General features: G+C 48.6%; 1 protein-coding gene across 9 annotated transcripts; it reads left to right on the top strand.

Moving 5' to 3' along the window:
• The first annotated feature begins 1,382 nt into the window (after positions 1-1,382).
• On the top strand, positions 1,383-23,618 carry IL1RN (interleukin 1 receptor antagonist). 9 transcript variants are annotated; one of them, XM_060411621.1, is made up of 7 exons: positions 1,383-1,429; positions 5,125-5,292; positions 12,127-12,238; positions 16,618-16,669; positions 19,095-19,183; positions 20,748-20,860; positions 21,931-23,618. In XM_060411621.1, the coding sequence occupies exons 3-7, from the start codon at positions 12,160-12,162 to the stop codon at positions 22,141-22,143; spliced, it is 546 nt and encodes a 181-aa protein (XP_060267604.1). In that variant the 5' UTR covers positions 1,383-1,429; positions 5,125-5,292; positions 12,127-12,159; the 3' UTR covers positions 22,144-23,618.
• Positions 23,619-23,855: the final 237 nt, after the last annotated feature.

Genomic DNA, 23,855 nt, shown 5'->3' with positions numbered 1-23,855 from the left:
TGAAGCTAGTCAGTTCTGACTGGCAAATGGGAAAGTGGGTTGGGAACACAGACTCTTCCAGAGAAGGTGGGGAGAGCCTGACCTCTTGGACAGCATCATGCCAGCGGTTGAGCATAAGGCCTGAGGGTAACATGGATACTCCCTGCTCCCTAAGCCAAGCCCCAACCATACGGGCCTCAAACCCACCAGGAAGATCCCACCTAAGAGCCTTTGTGATTGCTGTCCCTCCACCTGGAACATTCTTTCTGTTGCTTAATCATCCAGGTTTCATCTCAGTGGTAAAGATTCCACCTGCAATGCAGGAACCACAGGAGATGCGGGTTTGATCCCTGGGTCTGGAAGATCCCCTGGAGTAATGCACAGCAACCCATTGCAGTATTCTTGCCTGGAGAATCCCATGGACAGAGGAGCCTGGACAGAGGGCTACAGTCCATAGCTTGCCTTCTCAGAGAGGCTTCCCCTGACCACTTTCCCTAAAATCACACACACCCCAGGTCCCTTGAAAGCCTCATGATTTTTCTTTCCCCTCTAGCACTTACTGCTGTCTGAAGTTAGTTTACTTGTTTCTTGTCAGCCTTCTCCATAAGAACATCAGAGAGAGGTTTCCCTCGTGGCCCAGTGGTAAAGAATCCCCTGGCCAATGCAGGAGACATGGGTTCAATCCCTGGTCCCACATACTGGGGAGCATCTAAGCCCGTGCACCCGTGTAACTACAGACCCTGTGCTCTAGAATCTGGGAACCACAGCTACTGAAACCCAAGCACCCTGGAGCCCATGCTCTGCAACAAGAGAAGCCACGGCAATGAAAAGCCCGAGCACCACAGAGAGTAGCCCATGAAGTAGAGAGCCCCTCTCCGCAGTAGAGAAAGCCCATGAAGAAACAAAGACCCAGCACAGCCAAAAATAAATAAATATATACATTTTTAAAAAGATCATCAGGGACCTTCTGTGGCTCTCTCTTTAGGCTTGCCAGAAGAGAACCTGCTTCTGGTTAAGGTTAAGGGCACACAGGGTTAAGTCTACCCACATTGTCTGGATGAAGGTGCACACACAGGCACAGACTGGGGCTCACTGGGGTTGGGTGGAAACAAAGGTCCAGCCCCACTAATCCAGCTCAGCTCCTCACACGTGACCTCCGATTTTATGCAGATCAGAACCCGTCTGGCTTCTGTTAGCCTGAGTCACCGTTCTGGAAGCTGGGCTTGCCCACCTCCTTGCAGTGGCCAGCCCTGCGTGGGTATGTGGGAAGGCAGGCTGGGGCTCCTCCTCTCACCCTCCACCAGGAATCGGGTAGGAGGGAGTGGTTCTGCCCTGGGAGGGGCTGGTGGCCCAGGTGTGGCCTGGCTGTGCCTCCTTCCTGTGTCGCCGCTCCGTCTGGAGCCAGAGCCTGGAAGACCTTGGAGGACCTCATCTTTCACCATGGCTTTAGGTAAGCTCCTTCTGCTTCTATTTTTCCATCTGAAACATGAGAAAGAAAAGTATTTACCCAGTGCTCTCAGACTCTGAAGAGCAAGCTTCAAGGGGAATGTCAAGGGCATGGAGCTCCTGGCCTGTCTGAGAGACCTGGCCACCATGCAGGCAGCGGCCACCACGGGGAGACTGTGCAGATGTCTGAGGCAGAGGCTGCGAACCCCGTGCATACTGAGTGAGCAGGCGGCCCAAGGAAGCATGCCTGTATGAGAAAATAATCATGAAGCCCTTGGAGCCCATTGGTCATTTCCTACTGTCAATAGAGAGGTGGAAAACTGGAGAAGTGTTTCTGTTAAGCATGAGAAAGAACATTGTGAGCTCAATGAGAAATACTAATACAATCTGGTCCTCAGCCATAGATCTGAGGGGTAAGAGAGAAGGGCAGGGACTGTGTAGAATTAGGGGCTGTCACTAGTCAGTACCAGCAAGTGGCTGGCCCATGAGAGTGCAGGCCAAAGTGGCCACAACTTCTCATTTTTCTTTTTTCTTTTTTGGCCACATCATGCAGCATGTGGGATCTTAGTTTCCTGACCAGGGATCAAACCCACAACCCCTGCAGTGAAAGCATGGAGTCTTAACCACTGGACTGCCAGGAAAGCCTCAGAACTTCTCAGTTTTCAAAAACAATTGGATATTCTGACGTTGTGATGTGCTGCATTCTGACTAAATGAAACAGTAGTAGCGTCAGTCGCTCAGTCGTGTCTGACTTTGCGACTCCACGGACTAGCTCACCAGGCTCCTCTGTCCATGGGATTCTCCAGGCAAGAATACTGGAGTGGGTTGCCATTCCCTTCACTAGAGGATCTTCCTGACCCAGGGATCAAACCCGGGTCTTCTGCATTGCAGGCAGATTCTTTACTGTTTGAGTTACAGGGAAGTCCCAAAATGAAACAATAAAGAAAGCAAATAAAATATTCAGTCTATGAGCTACTGGTTTGCAATTTCTAGTTAAAATGTATATGGGGCAGAGAAAAGATTAAAGTTGGTGGTCTGAAGATCCAATTTTTAATTCTAAGTTGGCCTCTAGTGGGTAACTTTTTTCTCCTTTCTGGATCTCACTTTCCTCAATGTCAAGAGGAGGCTGGCAAACTCAGGGTTTCAAGGACACAGTAATCACTAACACTTCCATAGCACTTGCTCCAGCTGGGCATTCTGCTGAACTGTTTACACGGTTTACTTCTCCCCATAACCACATGAGGAAGGACTACTATGGTTCACATTTTCAGAAGAGGAAACTGGGCCACAGAAAGGTTAAGTAATTTGCTCAAAACAAGACAGCCAGTATAAGGGAATGAGCTGGGCCTGACAGCAGACAGTCTGTTTCCAAACCATGGAATATACTCTAGGGGCACAGATACCAAACGTGATCATGGAGGGAGAAATGCTTTGTAAACCACAGCCAGGATTTCTGAAGCAGCTGACCTTTCCCTTCCCCCAGAGGGTGTAGCAGTCTCCAGTGGCCTGTGTGAAATAGCACGTGGTCTTATGTATCTTTCAAATGAGTAAAGGAAGATGCAACTCCCGGGAACAGACAGTGATACTATGAAGAAATCACTATGCTTATAAATGGTTCATTCCAAAATATTTTCACCTGGCACATAGTAGATGTTCAATTAAAACTTGGTGCTAAAGTATAACTTGGATTGGATTGAATTCAAGTAGCAAATGTATGTGAACCCAGTGAAGACACTGTGATTCCTGGGAGGAGGAACCCACATTCTCTAACACCTGGAGCAGGGGTGGTACCATTGATGCCAACCAGAGAGGGCCCAGAGATAATCATGATTTGACAGAAGAGCTGTAAAAGTGAGGAAAGAGACAAGGATGAAGATGGAACTGTCCTGTGTGTACTCTGTGCTACCCTGGACAAGCTATTTACTTCAGTGGAACTCTGTTTATACTGCTAATCTTATAGCTGATGTGTGTGGAGGAGGAGGAAGGGGAGGAGGAGGGGATGAAGATGATGACAATGAAAAAGTAAATATTATCTACAACTTAAGTCTGAAAACAATTTCAGGCTACTAGATGGTGACCATGTCTTGATTACATGGTTGGATGAAGTTAAATATGAATGGCTTAATTGAAAACTAACTTGATCAGAATGAAAGTGATTGATTAACAATGTATCTGCTACAGTCTCTTTTCTTGAGTGGAAGACTTACCACGGTTTTGGAGTACTCTAGCATGATTTACCTACCTGTCTATTCATGTAGTAAAATGGAAAGCATCTCTGCTACTAGGTGACTTGGCAAGGGACAATGACTGACATTTAATTGTGCCTGCAATTTGCAGCACTAGCTACCAGATGATGCCAGCACCTTCTAAAGTTTTCTTGTGTTAGTCACTCAGTCTTGTCCGACTCTGTGACTCCGTGGACTGTACCCTGCCAGGCTCCTCCGTCTATGGGATCTCCCAGGCAAGAATATTGGAGTGGGTTGCCAATTTCCTTCTCCAGGGCATCTTCCTGTCCCAGGGCTCGAACCTGAGTCTCCTGCACTGTAGGCAGCTTCTTTACCATCTGAGCCACCAGGAAAGGTTTCCTAAGGGTGAGCAATCATCTGTTTTCCAGGAACTGAAATGTCCCCAGGATGCAGGGCTTTCAGTGGGGCTTCTCCAGTGGCTTGGCAGGTAAAGAGTCTGCTTGCCATGCAGGAGACATGGGAGATGCAGGTTTGATCCCTGGGTCGGGAAGATCCCCTGGAGAAGAAAAGGAAAATTCACTCCAGTACTAGGAGCCTGGAGGACTGTAGTCCAATGGGTCAAGAATGGTTAGATGAGACTAAGCACAGGGCTTTCAGTACTGAAACCAAGAATATCCTGGAAAAACTAGGGAAATTGGCCATTCTAGTCCATAACCCCTTTAACCTATGTAAGGTTTTAGAATCATCCTTTCTTTACTAGCAAAAAAAAACCTCCTAAAATTTTCAAACAGTTAGAGAATAAATCATTGCTCTATATGATGTGAGTTCAAACACATAGGGAAGAGTATAAGAACAAATACAATTCTTGTTCCTGTTAACTATGCGATGAAGCAGAGAGGAAAAGACGTCACCTTCTTCTCCAGCAGGACAGCAGTGTGGAGGAATTGGGTTCAAATCTTGGCTCAACCAAGATCTTGGGCAAGTGATTTAATTTGTCTGAGCCTTGATTTTTTTATTCTACAAAGTGAGTACATCTCCATCTTGAGAGTGTGTCTCTTGAGGGGTGTCTACACCCACCTTGCTCAACTGTTGTATGTGTGTGTGCTCAGTCACTCAGTTGTGTCTGACTCTTGGATCCCATGGACTGTAGCTCACTAGGTTCCTCTGTCCATAGGATTTTCCAGGCAGGAATACTACCAGCACTTGGGCTTCCCTGGTGCCTCAGTTGGTAAAGAATCCACCTGCAATGCAGGAGACCCGGGTTCGATCCCTGGGTTGGGAAGATCTCCTGGAGAAGGAAATGATAATCTACTGGGAAATCCCATGGACAGAGGAGCCTGGCAGGCTACAGTCCATGGGGGTCACAAGAGTCAGACATGACTTAGCAACTAAATCACCACCAAACAAGACCGGTATAAAAGAGTAGAACACAGAGGCCAAAACATCGCTGGCGAGAAACAGAGTTGTTCCCTCCCCCAAGTTCTTGTCTCCTCTCCCTTCACTCTGCCTGCAGAGACCTAATTTATCACCAAAGCCCAGAAGGAAAGAACAAACCAGTACCTTGGAAAACATGAAGAAAACTTAGATAAACAGTGGCTTTCAATGCAGATCCATATCAAACCCCGAAACTGCTGGAACAGAGATAATCTTGGAAAACTCTGAACCTCAGAAAGGACTTATGGTGAGTTTACCATTCGTGTCTGGTGATAGGGTCCACATGGGGTCTCATTGATAAGATGGCTCGTCATGTCGACCTCACAAACAAAGAATAAATCACAGTGATCCTTGAGACTGACCAAATTGCCCAAATGGCATCCTGTTATCTCACTGGCACCTATCTTCTCAAAGCTGCGGGACCACCAGATTCCAGACCTCCGGCTACATGAACATCCCTTCAGAGAATTTTTCATTGGTGGGGTATAAGAAGGACTCCATCAGAAAGGGACTGCCAGCCTTTTGATTTAGGATAAGGGCTGAAGGTCAATGTGCTATAACTGCTTCCTGTGGGACAGGGGTGACATGGGGATAAGATGAGAAAAGGCTGGAATGTGGGTCAAGGGGATTTGTGTGGGGTCGAAGTTTTTGATAATCTGAGTGAGTTAGAAATAGCTCGTGGATAGTTCAGTTGGTGAAGGCTCGTAAGCAATCCTGAAGAAATTTTGAAAAAAGACGCATTAATCTTGGGCCGAAAGTTAGAAAAGGGTTAAGTAGAAGGAGAGGGCCTAGAAAAGGTAGGACCCAGGGCATCCAATTCCAATTGCTTACCCAGTTTTCCCATGAATTACTGAGGTGTTGGCTTATTCTCGAGGTCCTGTTTGTCAGATTTCTTGCTGCTTCCTTTATAAAGCCTGATTTATTGGTGTAGAAGCAGCAGGCTTCCTCTAAAAATAGGCATAGACCTCCTTTTTCTGCTGTGAGGAGGCCTAATCCTCTTCTGTTTTGGAGGATCATGGCTGCCAGGGAATCTAGCTGGTTTTGGATAGTGATAAGGCTGCTAGGTATTTCTTCTAGGCTGTGAGTTTAGAAAGGCTTTGATAGTAATTTAAAGAAGTTGTGAGCCTTGCAGTCCCTGTCCCAATCCCAGAGGCTATTCCTAAACTGATTAATAGAGGAATGAATTGAATTTCCAGTCTGGGTCAGTTACGAGTTGGTGGGGTAGGAAGGGTCCGATTGTTAGGAGCAATAGAAATATCTGGGTCCAGATACACCAGGGTGCATGTTCCTGTCCAGTTTGTGGGAAGACATAAATAAGCAGTGGTTCCACATAGGAAAAATATTCCAGGAGTAAGAAGACAGCAGCTGAAATTGATAGCAAATAGGAGACTTTCCGGGGACTTGTTAGTAGTCTCTGGAATTGACAGTGAACTTGCCAGTGTAACCCCTTCAAGAGGAGTATTTACACCATATGCAGAAGGGAGTCTCCCTGACAAAGTAAGAGAATATCCTGCAGTTCCTGAGACATGATAGACAGATCGGCCTGAAAGGAAAGAGAGATGTGAAGTGTGATTACAGAGGTGTGGCGGTATAGTTCCTAGTTGGGGGTAAGAATTGTCTATAGAGTTTCGTCTGGAAAACAGAAAGGAGCCTGTTGTAGATAAACAACAGAAGTGGTGGGTGTTAAGGAGCAGTTACCAGGCTAGATCAGAGGGTGGGCTTGGGATAGTAACAGCGGCTTTGAATTTTAAAAGAAGGTCTCTCCCAAGAATAGGAATGGGGCATTTTGGGAGTATGAGAAAAGAATGGGAAAATGGGGTATCTTGAAGTGTGCAAGGTAGAGGCTCGGTTATTCGTGGTATAGATACTAAACCATCAACCCCTATAACAGAGACCTGAGAGACCTTGGTTTTTCCGGAGTAGGCAGGCATAGAAGAGTAAGTGGCCTCTGTGTCAATGAGAAAGGAGATGGGCTTACCTGCCACTGTAAGAGTTACCCTGGGCTCCATAGAGGTGATGAGAGTTGGAGCATGGGGCCCTGGGCACCTTTAGTCTTCAGCGGTGAGTCTGAGGAGGTTGGGTAGAGCTGGGTCAGAGGACTCCTGCTAGGGACCAGGAGGGAATGTCCAGATTTCTAGAGGGGGATTTGGGCAGTCAATCTTCCAGTGCCCCTTTATGCACAGCTGGGACACGGACCTGGAGGGGGCCTTGGCTTTAGGTATGAGCGGGCCCAGTGGCCTTCTTTGCTGCATTTGAAGCAGGGCCCAGGTGGCTTCCTTTCTTTGTTGGTTAATGGAGGCTTGGAGCTATGTAGGGCAATGGCTAAAAGGTGGTATTTGGCCTGATCTCTTTGGGCCTTCTCTAGCTTTGCCTGTTCTTCCCGGTTATTGAAAATCTTAAAGACTAAATTTAAAAGGTCTCTTCTGCCTTTTTTCGTTTCTTTCAGATATCTGGGAGTGACTGGGAGATAAAATGGGTGTTAAGGACAATGGTGCCCTCTGCTGAAGTGGGGTCTAATTTTGTATATTTTTGTAGGGCCTCCATTAACCTGGCTAGAAATTATGCCAGGTTTTCATCCAGTCTTTGAGTTATTTCCTGGAGCTCATCAAAGTTGATGGCTTTATGCTCTGCCTTTTAAAGGCCCACAGTGAGGCAAGCAATCATATGATTACAGGCTGCTCATCCAGGTCTCTGTGCCTGATAATCCCAGTTGGGATCATCTTGGGGAGCAGCCCTTGCCCCTAAGGGCTTAGTGTGGGTCCTGTGTATCTCATCAGCATGCGCCTGAGAGCCTTGCCATACTCGTTCCTTCTCTTCTGGGAGAAGAGTGGAGGAAAGGATGATGTAAATGTTATGCCAGGTTAAGTCATGAGACTGGGTAAGACACTTGAATTCTTCTAGGTAATTATCAGGGTCTGAGGAGAAGGAGCCAAGATGCTTTTCAGTGTGAGATAGATCTGTAAGGGAGAATGGGACATGAACCCAAACAATGCCTTCTGCTCCAGGTACTTCTGGTAAAGGGAGGGGTTGGGTAGGTGAAGGAGAGGGGTCCTGCAGTGAAGTTTCCTGTTTAAAGTTGTTCGGGACCGGTAAGGGGAGGGCATCTAGGGAGGTTGGGGTAAGGCCTTGGGACCCTCAGGGTAGAGGGTGGGGCTGAGGTCTCAGAGCTTATCCCAGGCACAGTCTGGGGAGGGGTGTTGGGAGCTGTGGTGGTTGGCCAAGGCCTACTCTTGAGAAGGTGGGAGGGAGGGAAGAGGGCATGTAAGGTGGAGGTTGTGGAACTGGATCTGGAGCAGCTGCAAGGGAATTGAGAGCGATGACAGAGGGGGGCGGGGGCAGGGGGTGGTGGCCTGTGGTCAGAAGGGTCAAAGGAAGAAGAAGAAAAATCTGAACAGGGGTTGCGAGACATTGTATTAGGAGGATGTGGCCCAGAATAGGCGAAGAGTATTTAAGTAGAACAGGATTCACAGAGAGAGCGTCGAGAGCGGAGAGCGAAGAAAACCTGAACGTAAAGGATTTCTAACTACTTGCCGATGCAGCGGCAGAAGCGCTCGAGGTCCGGAGAAAATTATACTTGGCCACTGGGAACTGTTGTCAAGTCTGTACTGCAGCCAGACGGTGTTAGAATAGTAAATAAGTCTTCTTGGTCTTATCTCCCCTTGGAAGCCCAAGGCTTTTAGGTTTCAGAGAAGGAATCCTAGGTAGATTTTGAGGGCTAGGATTGAGAATTACCCATTGTAGCTGAATAGGGAGGTTAGCCAAGGGCGAGAGAAAGCGAGGAGAAAGATTCGAGAAAAAAAGCATCCCTGTTCTCAGGACTTTCTCAGAGAGTAATTTAAAAAGACCCTAATGCTGGGAAAGATTGAAGGTGGGAGGAGGAGGGGAAGACAAAGGATGAGATGGTTGGATGGCATCACCGACTCAGTTGGTGATGGACAGGGAGGCCTGGCACGCTGCAGTCCATAGGGTTGCAAAGAGTCGGACATGACTGAACAACTGAACCGAACTGAACTGAATGATAGTCTGCTTTGAAATGAGCGTCCCCTACTTCAAGGTCAGATGGGGCACATGGCCGAGGGCCTGAGGGCCTAGGGATCTTCCCACCTAGGGCTAGGACTTGGAAATGAGGCAAGAGAGAGGATCTAAGAGAATGGGATTTCACTCACCCTTGTAACCAATGGATGAAATGTGGGTCAGTATGTGGACATCAGTCCAACAAGGCAAGTGGAAAGTCCTGTCCTGGAGCTCTTCTCAGTTTCTCAGCAAGGTCCAAGGGAGGGGACCATACGAGGTGGGCTGGTAAGAGGAGCCCACCCAGTTGCGGTGAATCTTCCTTCCTGAGTTTTGGCACCAGAATATAAGGCAAGAGCAGAGAAAAAGAGAGGGAGCTGGGCAGTCAGGCAAGAAAAGGGAAATTTATTACAGGGAAAAGAGAGGGTGACTGGCCCTTAAGGAGAACCAGCGTCCTCCCTTTCTGACAGAGTCCTTCCTATACCCCACCAATGAAAAACTCTCTGAAAGGATGGTCGCATAGTTGGAGGTCTGGAATCTGATGGTCTCACAGCTTTGAGAAGATAGGCACCAGTGAGATAACAGGATGCCATTTGGGCAATTTGGGCAATTTGGTCAGTCTCAAGGATCACTGATTTATTCTTTGTTTGCGAGGTCGACATGATGAGCCATCTTATCAGTTAGACCCCATGTGGACCATATCATCTGGGAGGAGGACAGGCTTCTTATAAATCAGCAATCAGTCACAGCTGGCTTTATGCACACTCTCCTGACCTTCACCAGCTGGTCACTGTGATGGCTGCAGGTTGGTGGAGAGATGCTCAGGAGAACACTTGTCTCCAAACCTAGCCTGCTGCTCTTGTTGTGTTGTTCTTTAGCCGCTCAGTCGTGTCTGACTCTTTGGAATCCCATGGACTGTAGCCCGCCAGGCTCCTTTGTCCATGGGATTTCTCAGGCAAAAATACTGGAGTGGGTTGCTATTTCCTTCTCCAGGTGATTGTCCCATCCCAGGGATTGAAGCCACATCTCCTGCATTGGCAGGCAGGTTCTTCACCATTGAGCCACCTGGGAAGCCTGACCTGCTGCTATAGGGAGCTTCTTCTAATCAGCTACCAGAATTGGTTGAAATTAACTTGGCTGCCTGGCAGGGCTGGGTAGGTGGAGACCAACCAAGAGAGGACAGCATATTACACTATGGGGACTTGTTTTTCTCGTCCTTTTCCTCTGCTTTGTATTCAAGCATTTACTCATCTCTGGGAGAGAGTAACTGGAGTCTTTGTTCTATTATCTTAGGAAAACTTTACAAGGTCTGGACAACAGTGCTGACTGTATTGTGTATGCGCTGTAACTCAGGCATTCAAGAATTAGCTGAAGATTTGAAATACGAAATTAAGTCAAAGGTGCACACCTGAACACCCAAAGCCAGCAGCTTAAATGTTTCCCAAGAGTCCTTGGATTGACAACAAAAACAACTCCAGGAGACACAGCTGAAAATTCGCATCAAGATTCATTGACATTTCCTGAAAAACTGGATTTGTCAGTAGGCATCCCTTTTTGCACTTCCCAGGCAGCGCTAGTAAGTAAAGAACCTGACTGCCAATGCAGGAGACATAAGAGACAGGGGTTTGATCCCTGGGTTGGGAAGATGCCCTGGAGGAGGGCATAGCAGCCCACTCCAATATTCTTGCCTGGAGAATCCCATGGACAGAGAAGCCTGGAGGGCTACAGTCCACAGGGTCGCAAAGAGTTGGATACGACTGAAGCGACTGAGCATGCACACACATTGCTTTTTTGCAAGGGGGACGGGATCCATGTGGTGAGCCATTTGGGCTACCGAAGAGGAAGACTGGGGTCGGGAAATATGAAGACAGTTTCTCTCTAGAAAGACTCAGGAGCTGTCAATCTCCCCGTACCTTTAGGGTGCTGGAGTCAGCGAGGTCCCATGTCTTCCCCAGCTTATGCAGTGAGGTGGATGGCTTGAAATCATCCCTGGTGGGCACATACACCCGAGAATTAGGCCAGAGCTACAAGTCAGAAGCACACCTTTGGAGATTCTGCTGTCAGCACCCACTGCCGAGATCTGTGTCACCCCACTGTTTCAGGTCCAGTCACCCCCAAGCTCAGTCCAACTCTAATCCACCTGGTCACTATTCCTAGGTTGATCTTAATAAGACAAATCTGACACTGTCACCCTCTGACTCAGTTTCCTTTTAGATAAATGCCCTGCTCCTTGGAGAGGAATTAAAAGTCCTTCCTTCTCTGACTCCTGCTCAACTTTTCAACCACTTCTATCAGGCAGACTCATGGGGCTCAGGGGTGGAGAAGGACACAGTTTGTATTTTATCTCCCACTGAGTAGGAGAGACCCGCCCCACCTTAAACCACCCAGGTTTGGGCTGGGACCTAAATGGAGCAGCCTGCACCATTCCTGAAACGCAGTTCTGAGACATCTCAAGTCCTGTTTGGGTGAAGTTACCTGGGGCTGCAGTGCCCTTGACCTTGGTGCCCAGCAGAAGCACCATCTCTGGTCCAGGAAGATCCCACATATCACAGAGCAACTAAGGCCGCGCACCACGACTACTGAGCTAGAGCCCAGGAGTGGCAGCTGCTGAAGCCTGTGTGCCCTAAAGCCCGTGCTCTGCAATCAGAGAAGCCACCGCCATGGGAACCCCATGCCTCACAACTAGAGAGTAGCCCCTGCCCTCTGCAACTAAAGAAAAACCCACTCAGCAACGAAGAAAGACCCAGCTCAGCCAAAAATAAATACATACATTATTTTTTAAAACATTCTATTTTAACCATATTTAACTGTATATTTCAGTAGCACTAAGTATATTCATTCCAAAAAAATTTCCCATGCTTCATCACAGTCAACACCCTCCTTAGACCCCCTGCTCCAGACAACTGAGAATCTTATCATTATAGTTTTACCTTTTCTCGAATTTTATATACATGAAATGGTACAGTACATGGTATTTTGTACTTAACTTCTTTCATTCATCTCCAAGTTTTGGAGAGTCATCCATATCGTTGCATGTATCAATATTTTGCTTCTTTTTATCGCCCAGCAGTGTATCAGAGGATAGGGCTTCCCATGTGGCTGCATGGAAAGGAACCCACCTGCCAATGTAGGAGACACGACTTCGATCCCTGGGTCAGGAAGATCTGCTGGAGAAGGAAATGGTAACCCACTCTAGTATTCTTGCCTGGGAAATCCCATGGACTGAGGAGCCTGATGGGCTACAGTCCATGGGTTTGCAAAGAGTTGGACATGACTTAGTGGCTAAACAACAACAACAATATCACAGGATAACTACAGTTTGTCCACTCACCCACTGATGAACATTTGGATTGTTTTCAGATTTGGGCTGTTAAGAATATGTGGCTGTGAATAATGTTATAAACATTTGCATACAAAAAAAGTGAAGTGTCTCTGCGGGCGTACATTACCCAGAGCCTCAAATGATCCTACAGTTTTTGCTACAGTGTCCAACATTTAATAAAATAATCAGCATATACAAGACAGTGTGTGCAACAGAGAAAAAGAGACAATAGAAGAAAACCCAACGGGGATTCAAATGATAGAGTCAACTGGAGCAGCCTTTTTAAGAACCTGAACGAATAACAGATCGAAGGTGTAAAAGACAAGATTGCAACTTCTGGCAGAGAACTAGAAACTCTACCAAAAAAAGGAAGCAACTGGAAATCCTAGAACTGAAAGATGCCATTAACTGAAACTGAGAAAGAGTTCTCATGTATAGGATACTTCCTGTGTGGGCAGACTGCCCTGAACACTTTATAGGCATCCACAATGAAGATTCACTCGTGTGGTCTCTGTGGAGCCTGTCTCCTGTCCCTCTTAGGACACGGATTTCACCTGAATGTCCTGCTTCCCTTGAAGTGGGTCTTAGTTGTTTCTGTTGTCACTGGTGGCTAGCAGGGCAGGGCTTGTCACGTAGCAGGCACCAGTTATAGCGGTGATGTCTGGAGCTGGGAGGGAAGCTTGGGGCGCTGACGGGGGAGGCAGAGTCCACTCTGTGGCATGGTCATTAACCTCAACTCAGGAAGTGGAGTGAAGGCTGAGCACCAGAAGCGAGACTGCGTGTAGTCAGAGATGCCAGTAGGGGGTGGCTTCCCAGGTGGTGCTAATGGTAAAGAACCCTCCTGCCAATGCAGGAGATGTAAAAGACGTGGGTTTGATTCCTGGGTTGGGAAGATCCCTGGAGGAAGGCACGACAACCCACTCCAGTATTCTTCCTCAGAAATCCCACAGAGTAGCCTGGCGGGCTACAGTCCATGGGGTTGCAAAGAGTCGGGACATGACTGAGCAACTAATACACACAGTGGATAAGGAAACAGATTCAGAGAGCCCTGGCTCGTTGCCTGGGAGCCCCAGTCCTAAGTGACTCCACTGCCCAGCCCCAGGGTCTCCTACCCCCTGCCCAGAAAGGGCCTACATGCTGTTTCATTCCACTCAGGGAGGTGACACAATTTTTGCAGAAATGTTGCATTTGCTCTGAAAGAAGAGCTCTTTAAAGATCTGAGAAAGTTCATTTGCAAACTTCCTCTTTAAAAAAACGTTTTTATCAAGATATAACTGACTTATGAGGTACAAATAACATAGGAAATGGCAACCCACTCTAATATTCTTGCCTGGGAAATCCTATGGACAGAGAAGCCTGGTGGGCTACAGTCTTTGGGTTGAAAAAGAGTTGGACATAACTTAGCGACTGTTACTACTGCTGCTAAGTCACTTCAGTCATGTCCGACTCTGTGTGACCCCATAGTTGGCAGCCCATGGCTGTCCCAGGCTCCCCCGTCCCTGGGACTCTCCAGGCAAGAACACTGGAGTGGGTTGCCATTTCCTTCTCCAATGCATGAAAGTGAAAAGTGAAAGGGAAGTTGCTCAGTTGTGTCCAACTCTTCGCGACCCCATGGACTGCAGCCCACCAGGCTCCTCTGTCCATGGGATTTTCCAGGCAAGAGTACTGGAGTGGGTTGCCATCGCCTTCTCCAACTGAGCGACTAAACAGTAACAATTGATGTATTACATTATGTGAGTTTCAGATGTACAACACAATAATATTTTTTTTGCTTTTGCTCGTGATGAGAACTTTTAAGATCCACTCTCCTAGTAACTTTCAGTCCTAATGAGGTGGATGAAACTGGAGCCAATTATACAGAGTGAAGTAAGCCAGAAAGAAAAACACCAACACAGTATACTAACACATATATATGGAATTTAGAAAGATGGTAATGATAACCCCGTATGCGAGACAGCAAAAGAGATGCAGATGTACAGAACAGAATTTTTGACTCTGTGGGAGAGGGAGAGGGCAGGATGATTTGGGAGAATGGCATTGAAACATGTATAATATCATATAAGAAACAAATTGCCAGTCTAGGTTCGATGCAGGATACAGGATGCTTGGGGCTGGTGCACTGGGATAACCCAGAAGGATGGTATGGGGAGGGAGGTGGGAGGGGGGTTCAGGAGTGGGAACTTATGTACACCCGTGGCGGATTCATGTTGATGTATGGCAAAACCAATACAGTATTGCAAAGTGAAAAAAAAAAAGACAAGTAACTTTCAAATATGCCATGCAGCCTTCCTTTTTCACAGATTTTACCCTCATTTGAACACAACCTCTGATGGGTTGGCTGAAAATAAAGTCAGACTCCTCAAGATCTGCTGCTGTAATAGGGTGTCCCTTGGGTGGGAACCAGGAGACCTGGATTTCTGGCTGTACCTTGCCATGGACGAGCTGTGTGACCTTGGGCAGATGTCTTTCCTTCTCTGGGTCTTCTTCAGAAACAAGGATGGGGTGAGGCAGGATGATGCTGAGTGCCCATCAAGTTCTCAAATGCCACAATTTGCGCTTCTGCACTAGCGGTCCATCCTCCTACCACTGAGATCATGTAGGACCCGCTCCAACTCTTCTCTGTCCATAAAGAGGAATATACATTCCTTTTCCCTGTCTAGGACTTCCCTGGGGGCTCAGACAGTAAAGCGTCTGCTTACAATGCGGGAGACCTGGGTTCGATCCCTGGGTAGGCAAGATCCTCTGGAGAAGGAAATGGCAACCCACTCCAGTACTCTTGCCTGGAAAATCCCATGGACAGAGGAGCATGGTGGGCTACAGTCCACGGGGTCGCAAAGAGTCGGACACGACTGAGCGACTTCACTTCACTTTCCCTGTCTAAAATGAAGTAAGAAGGGAAGTTAATGTTTCCGAATGCCTACTCTGACCCAGAACTTTCACCTTCCAATCAACCAATCTCCCTCCTTCCCTCCTTTCCTCCTCCCTTCCCGCATCCCTTTGTCCCTTTCTCCCTCTCACATTTCTCCTCTCCCTGTACCCATAAGGATGACATAATCGACCTCATTCTGAGTATGAAGAGGTGGAAGCAGAGAGCCAAACAAACGATTTGTTCCAAGTCACACAGGTGGCAAATAGCACGTACCAGAGGCCGATTTTGGATTCATTTCCATCCCAAATGGAATGTGGAGTTCATCCCATTTTCCCAAGACCCTAACTTCAAAGACAAGGATAACAGGAATAGAGTTGGTTTCAAAGTCCCCTCTCAGGAAGCTTACTCTAGAATAGGAGAAAGCAAGCCTCGGGCCAAATCCAGCCACCACCTGTTTTGTAAATAAAGCTGTCCTGGAACCCAATCAGCTTGTGGGTTTGCAGACTGGCTGGGCTTCCCCAGAGGCTCAATGGGGAAAAATCTTGTCTGCCAGTGCAGGAGACATGGGTTTGATCCCTGGATCGGGAAGGTCCCCTGGAGGAGGAAACGGCAACCCGCTCCGGTATGCTTGCCTGGAGAATCCCATGGACAGAGGAGCATGGTGGGCTACAGCCCATGCGGTCACAAGGAGTCAGACAGGACTCAGTGACTGCACACATGCACTCATTACAGGTTGCCTAAGATTGCTTTTCAACTATGACAGTCGAGTTGAGTAATAATGATGTATGGCCCCAGAAATCCTAAAGCGTTTGCTATCTGATCTCTGTCTGATAGAGTATTTGCCAGCCCCCGGTCCAAGGTCCAGCAAGGCTGTCCCTCTTTCAAAGAACACAAAATGGCCTGAGTCTCTGACGTGCACTGGGAACACTGCCACTTGGCTTCTTGCAAGAGGGGGACATTTCTACTCGCATTTGGTTTTTCAAAGCCTCGGGATACCTGTCAGGCAGATGAGGGGCTTGGGTTTTCATTGTGCCCTTCTTCCCAGGAACTGGGTGAAGGGGAAATAGAAATCTCAATTTTGGGGAAATTGCACAGAGGAAAAGGGGAGGGAATGGGTTACGACATCCCATTGCGACACTCGGCAGGGTTGAAAGTGACAACAGCAAGGTTTCTCGTTTTGGAAATGTGCAGGCGTTTCCGTTCATTTTCGTGGGACAGGCGCCCGCAGCCCGGCTGGGTGAGCCACTCTTTTCTTTATAAGCGGCTCCTCTGGGTCCGAAATGGCAGTCTCCCATCGCCTCAAGGTCACAGGATGGACATCTACATCCACGGTTACCTAATCTGTCTCCTCCTCTTCCTGTTCCATTCAGAAACAGCCTGCCACCCCCTGGGAAAGAGACCCTGCGAGATGCAAGCCTTCAGGTAAGGCTGATCCCAAGGAAGTTGGGCCGGAGGGGTAGAAAAGCGACCTAGGACACAGCCGTCTGGGGCTGCCCTGGGTTTGGGCTTGAAAGTGAAGTGAAGTGAAGTCGCTCAGTCATGTCCGACTCTTTGCGACCCCATGGACTGTAGCCTACCGGTTCCTCTGTTCGCGGGATCTTCCAGGCAAGAATACTAGAGTAGGTTGCCATTTCCTTCTCCAGGAGATCTTCCCCACCCAGGGATTGAGCCTTGGTCTCCCTCATTGTAGACAGATGCTTTACCGTCTGAGCCATTAAACATCCCTTAATAATTAAGGTTAGCTGCCTAAGGTTAGTTAACTAAGGTTGGCTGCCACATCCATGATCTTCAGCACTTGTATTTAAAAATCTCCCAGATGTGCAAAGCTTGACTGGAAGCCTGACTTACTTGCTCAGGGGCTCAGGCATCTTGGCGACAGAAACGTGCCTGGAAGCCATGCTGGGGCTGAAGCCTGGGAGAGTACTCTGGACAAAGAAACAGAGAGGGTCACTGTGGACAGGACACAGCCCAGAGTTCCAGACTGATAGTTAACAATGCCTGATTGTGTTGGTACGTCAGAGGGTCCAGCTCCCCTGGGGGCTCAGTTTCCTCATCTGTGACCTGGGGTGAATTCTAACCCTACCTGCATTACAAGGTTGTGAAAGCCAAAGGCACAGATAACATTGTGACAGTGTTTTGTGAGCAGTAAAGTGTCTGAGAACTATTGTGGTGGACAGGGGTTTCAGTCGTGTCTGACTCTCAGCGACCCTATGGACTGCAGCTCATCAGGCTCCTGAAAACTATTACGATTATTAAAAACTGCGTCAGGAATGTGGCAAGGTGTCACCATCCCCCAATAGCAGGCTGTGATGGTGATTAATACAGAGCGCTGTCTTCATGTGGCCTCTGGGCTCCGAAGTCCCAGGACTTGTCGGGATGACCTCACCCTCCAGCTCTCAAAACACTGTCACAATGTTATCCGTGCCTTTGGCTTTCATAACCTTGTAATGCAGGTAGGGTTAGAATTCACTCCAGGTCACAGATGGGGAAACTGAGCCCCCAGGGGAGCTGGACACTCTGATGGTCCAACACAATCAGGCGCTGTTAACCATCAGTCTGGAGCTCTGGGCTGTGTCCTGTCCACGGTGCCCCTGTCTGTTTCTTCGTCCAGAGTTTCTCATGCCTGAGGCTACAGGCTGGGACTCTGCGTGCCTGTGTGGGTCCCAGAGAAGCCCCTCCTCTTCTCAGGGGTCTGCCTCGACCTCCTCCCATTTGGCTGGGATCTCCAGAAGTTATCACTGGAAGCCTCTAGAAAGGAACGTTTAATCCTTTCAGATGGAATTCAACTCATTCAGGAGCTAAGAATAGTCATGAAAGGTCAAATGCTCATTCCAGCCAAGAACTTTACAGTTTGACTGACCCCCCTCTCTCTGAGCTCATGGGCTCTTCAAGGTCACCTGATGAGATGGGTGTTGCCAGCCCCCTTTCACAGGTGAGGAGATGAGGCACAGGTCCAAGGTCATGCTGGGGGATGGAGGCAGCAGGGAGTGAAGTGTCCACGTCCTGGCGGGGGCCCTGCTACTCCATCTCACAGCTACAAGCCCTGTTCTCAGACAGAGAGGCCCTTCATCAAGAAGAAAAAAGAGGGAGCCAGAAACAGGCCACAGGGTGAACTGGAAGGGAAGCTGACTTGCCAATAGGGAACAGACTTTGGGGACAAGTCTTCACGGTCTAAGGCTTGGAGCGAGTTAGCTGCAATGGGGCCTGACCCTTGAAGCTTCTAGCTCTGTGCTGTGGGGGCCACCAATCTCAGATGACTCATTCGATTTTCATTTAAATTCATCAACATACAAGAAAAAAAAAATTGGGATCTTTCCCTGGTGGTTCAGTGGTTAAGACTCTGTGCTTCAATGCAAGGGGCGCAGGTTTGATCCATGGTCAGGGAACTAAGATTCCACATGCTGCATAGCCAAAAAAAAAAAAATTAGAAAATACGTGGATCCTCAATCACACCACATTTCAAGAGCTCAATAGCTGCATGTCTCAATAGCTGCAAGTGATTGATGGCTACCATATTGGATGGTGCAGACAAAGAGCATGTCTACACCCAGGAAGCTTATTAATGGTCCTAATCTAGAGTCTGCTTTGCTGACATAGGAGGTGGCTGCTTGGGAAGCTGAGGATGAGAAACAAGGTGAGAACAGGGGTAGAAGGCAGGTACAGGGCCTACCAGATCTGGGATTTGGGTCTGTCTCTTAACCAGTGTTGACCTCAGTCCTCACATTCATGCTATGGGTGTGGTTAATTCCACACCCCTGGGAGAAAACTGAACACACTCTGGGGAATACAGAGAAGGGGCTGGGCACACAGCAGCTGTCCACTATAGCTGGGTCCTTCTGTTTTTCAGGATCTGGGATGTCAACCAGAAGATCTTCTACCTGAGGAATAACCAACTAGTTGCTGGATACTTGCAAGAAGCAAATATTAAATTAGAGGGTGAGTGGTGGCCAGGAAGGTCAATGCTGAGTGGGCACTGGTCACTTTGCCCAGGGGTCTGCAGCATTGTGGCTTGACCCTGGGAATTTTAGGTACCATGTCTTAATCCCTGTTGGTTCTTTGTGACCACGTTTGAAGCTAGAGAGGCCTGGCCACTGAAGGACACATATGAGGGGAGCCTCAAGAAGACAGAGAGGGTAGAGCCTAGGTTGGGAGCCACCACCTACAGACACTATGATCCCCAGGCCACAAATGGGAAGGTAGGGCCCAGAAGGCAAGACCAGCCCTTTTCTTCCTCTAGTGCCCAGGAAGCCTGTGTTTTTGTGTGTTAAAACTCTCACTCCCACCTAAAACTAATACACCATCCACAGGGTGGGTTATATTCCTTAATCTAGGATACCACATTGAGTCATATTCCAGATCCATGTCAACCTGGATGAATTTGACCAAGGTTCACTCACTCTGTTCCCTGGTTTTCCCCTTAGTAAAAGATGGGCAACTGGATGATAGGATGTGGGTTTCTTCCAGCACCAGCCCTCTAGGATGTTTTCGCGTCCTTGTTGGCTGGTTTGGTATTGTAGAATGGCATGACGCCCATTCTTGTTCTCTGCCCCTTCCTCACTCTAAAAGGGCGTGAGACCCACTTTTCCTGTCCTCTGGTAACTCTCCGAATAAGGATGTTAAGGCACAGAGAAACTGAGGTCTTCACTCCTAATGAGTGCATGGAGACTACCACGGGGAAAAAATGGGTTCAAACCCACCCAGGCTTCTGTGGACCAAGTCATGGGGCCCCACTCCTGATATCATGTACTGGGCCCCATGGGCAGCACACTTGTGGACTTAGAGCACAGGGGTCTTGGGGAAGGGGGTTGCATGCACGTGCTCAATCATGTCCAACTCTTGCGACCCCATAGACTGTAGCTCACCAGGCTTCTCTGTCTATGGGAATTTCCAGGCAAGAATACTGGAGTGGGTTGCCATTTGCTCCTCCAGGCGATCTTCCCGACCCAGGGATCAAACCCTTGTCTCTTGCATTACTGCATTGGCAGGTGGATTCTTTACCACTGAGCCACCTGGGAAGCCCAGGGAAAGAAGAGAAGGGTAGCAATCACTTGGAGCAGAATTTAGACGCCTTGGTCCTTGAGGAGTAGCTAGATAGTGTGCTTGGTTTGATCTTCTGTTTGGATCCTGACCAAGAAGATGGGGCCTCACTGTCCTTCTGACCTTGGGGTTTTAATCTGCTTGTTTTTTAGTTGCTAAGTTGTATTTGACTCTTTCACAACCCCATGGATGGTAGCCTGCCAGGTTCCTCTGTCCATGGATTGCCTAGGCAAGAATATTGGAGTGGGTTGCCATCTCCTTCTCCAGGGGATCTTCCCGACGTGGGCATCAAACCCTTGTCTCCTGCATTGCAGAAGTATTCTTTACCACTGAGCCACCAGGGAAGCCCAGGATTGTAGTTAGGGGAACAGAAAAGTCCCCAGGGAGAGTCCAGCCTGCTGTGTCTTCTCCATCTCTGCCTCCTCTTCTCTACAACCTGAACTTCCCCTTTGTTCTTCCCCAGAGAAGATAGATGTGGTACCCATCGAACCTCATACTATGTTCCTGGGGATCCATGGGGGGAAGCTGTGCCTGGCCTGCGTCAAATCTGGAGATGAGATCAAGCTCAAGTTAGAGGTAAGGACCTGCCTCAAACAACAACCACCCCAAACTCAGAGGCTTAAAACGAGCAAAGTGTGTCCTTTCTCATGATTCTGTGGGTTGACTAGGATCAGCTGGGTAAGATCTACCGCAGTCACATTCAGCAGGGATCTTAGCTGGGGCTCATCCTCCAGGTTCTCCTTCCACACGGTCTCACTGATTTCAGTTGTCAGCTTAAGCTTCCTTACAGCATGACGGTTGGTTTCCAAGAGGGATAACTCCAAAAAGGCAAGCCTTAGTGTGCAAGCACTTATTAAACTTTTGTTTGTATCATACCATTACTGTCCAATTAACTAGAGCTTGCCATGTGGCTAAGTCTAGCCTCAAGGAGAGAAGGGATTACCAGGATGAGGACACCAGGAGGCATGGCTTCTCTGGGGACCTCAGTGTCTGTGTGTCACTCTCTTGCCCAAGGGCCACTAACCTACTTGGACTTGCCCTCTTCCAGTAAAGCCAACCTTTGGGACCATTCCTTTTCAGCCCTTATCTACTCAAATCCATGAGATGGCATCCCCTCCAGGGCCTTGTGCTCCTGTGCAACTTTAATGGGCCATCAGCCCTGGAAAAAGAGAGCTTTCTATCAGGGCACTGTTGGACAAAATCTTAACCCAAATGAGAATGGCTATAATTGTGGCATTGTCCTTTCTGTCCACTAGTGAACAGGCACTCTAGTGGAAAGTGACTGCCTGCTTTGTGTGGAGTAGCAATGATCAGATATTGTGAATAATGTGGACTGCTATGCCCTGCCCAGTTGCTGCACTCTCCCATCTCTCAGAGGTGCAGACACAACAGAATCCAGCCTCCAAGGCCTTGGCCTCTGTTGATGGTACCGTGTGTTTGCCGAATGTATGGACCCAAGGCTACAGTGGTCAGATGTCCCCAAATCAAGGTGTAAGCACGGGACAACCTCCTTGTGTCAGGCTGTCCTGAGACCGAGGACACTTTTGCCAGGCCAGCATTTCCCCAGCACTTACTCTCAGATGGCCAGGTGGGCTGCGAGGACCTTTCTGCTCCTCTGCCCTCACTTGCTTCTTCTTGACTTCCAGGCTGTGAACATCACCGACTTGAACCAAAACAGGGAGCAGGACAAGCGCTTCGCCTTCATCCGCTCTGACAACGGCCCCACCACCAGCTTCGAGTCGGCTGCCTGCCCCGGCTGGTTCCTCTGCACATCACTGGAGGCCGACCAGCCCGTGGGCCTCACCAATACGCCCACAGAGGCCATCAAGGTCACCAGGTTCTACTTACAGCAGGACTAGTCATGGTGCTCAGCCTTTCCTGTCCCCAGTCCCAGCATGTCCATGACTCCAGAGATGCCTGTCCACCCTGCTCAGGGTCTCCTGGGTGTTGTGGGGCTCAGCAGGTGGCCTTGGCTGGGGGGACCTTCAGAAGGAGGTACAAGAGCCCTGGGAACAAGACCCAGTCTCCAACCTTCTCTGCTCACCCAGCCTCCCTCCACAAGGTCTTTCTAAAGTGCAGATGGAACCCCAGCCCTACTCAAAGCCCTCAGGGTGGCCTGTGTCTTCAGGGTAAAGTCCACACCCTGTGGCCAGCTCCAGTTCTGCCTCCTTTCTCACCGCAGATCCCCAGGCACTTACTTCCCTCCCACTAAGCGGCTTCCATTTCTTGTTTTGCAAAATGGTGCTACTCCAGGGGCAAGATTTTTAGGGTCTGTAGCAAAATGGGGTCACTGAGGGTCGGACACGACTGAGCGACTTCACTTTCACTTTTCACTTTCATGCATTGGAGAAAGCAATGGCAACCCACTCCGGTGTTCTTGCCTGGAGAATCCCAGGGACAGGGGAGCTTAGTGGGCTGCCGTCTATGGGGTCACACAGAGTCGGACATGACTGAAGTGACTTAGCAGCAGCAGCAGCAAAATGGGAAATAAGGATTTCCTGGTATCTTTTTCTTAAAAAAAAAAAAATTCTTAGTATCTTTTTGTTAAATTAAACCAACTTTGAAAGAGAGTCTTTTATTTGGAAATGATGTCCTTTCTGTAAAGGAGTAGAATATCAAAATAGTCCCATGTTTAGGAAGTGATGTTGAAAGCAGGTGATAGCGTTTCCTTTTTTAATCTCTTATTTTTGTGATGCCCTAACCTGTACCTGGGTTGGGAAGATCCCCTGGAGAAGGGAATGGCAGCCCACTCCACTCTCCTTGTCTGGAAATTTCCATGGACAGAGGAGCCTGGTGGGCTATAGTCCGTGTGGTCGCCAAGAGTCGGATACGACTGAGCAATTAATGCTTTCACTTTTCAACCTGTAACAATGAAAAGTTAGCATAATGCGTAGGTCTCCTAGTTTTTGTTTTTTTCTGGAATGTTCCATGAAGTCTAGAACCTCTGGCCCAGGCCCTGAGCACGCCCCCCACTCCAGACCTCCTGCAGCTTCCCTCCACAACCCTTTCATCAAAAGTCCCCCCGCTCCCAAGACGCCACACAAATGTGATTTCTCCTGACCTCCCGGGAGGGATGAGTCGCTCCTGGACTATTTTTAGCACTTCTGATTCCCTGAGACTTGTTTGGAAGATGTGCCCCTGTCTGTCTCCTCACCAGCCTGTGAGCCCCTGGGAGCAGTGACCGTGACCTCCCCCGTCTCTGGTCTTCCCTGGGGCCGAGCACACAGCCTGGCCTCAGCAGGTGCTCAGCGAATGTGTGTTGCATGTGTTGAGTGGAAAGTGTCCTGTTCTCTGTGACTTAAGCTTTGTTTTATGATAAAAACTTGAAACCTCATCGTCTGTGGCCTTGCTGGGCTTGGGGCAAAGAGAACTGAAAGTGGGGGTGGGGCAGGGGCAGGTCTTTTAAACCCCTGGGGTGGGCCTGGCTACCTCCCCTGAGTCCCTTTCTCCTGGGGTCTCACTCTCCTTGGAGAACAGAAGAGCAGATCTCTTTGCTAGAAGGTTGCAGCACCATCATCCACAATAACCCCCAAATGCCTACCCCAGAGGAGTGAACACATGGGGACTTCCC

Source organism: Ovis aries, chromosome 3, assembly GCF_016772045.2.
Source record: "Ovis aries strain OAR_USU_Benz2616 breed Rambouillet chromosome 3, ARS-UI_Ramb_v3.0, whole genome shotgun sequence".
In the NCBI taxonomy this organism is placed as follows: domain Eukaryota; kingdom Metazoa; phylum Chordata; class Mammalia; order Artiodactyla; family Bovidae; genus Ovis; species Ovis aries.
This window is presented reverse-complemented; position numbering and strand designations above follow the sequence as displayed.

Excerpts from the sequence above, each read along its gene's own strand:
- IL1RN (XM_060411620.1), top strand. The coding sequence starts at position 12,160 with ATGGAAAGGAACCCACCTGCCAATGTAGGAGACACGACTTCGATCCCT. Across the intron at positions 19,184-20,747 it reads AGCAAATATTAAATTAGAGG|AGAAGATAGATGTGGTACCC; the intron begins GTGAGTGGTGGC and ends GTTCTTCCCCAG. Across the intron at positions 20,861-21,930 it reads AGATCAAGCTCAAGTTAGAG|GCTGTGAACATCACCGACTT; the intron begins GTAAGGACCTGC and ends CTTGACTTCCAG.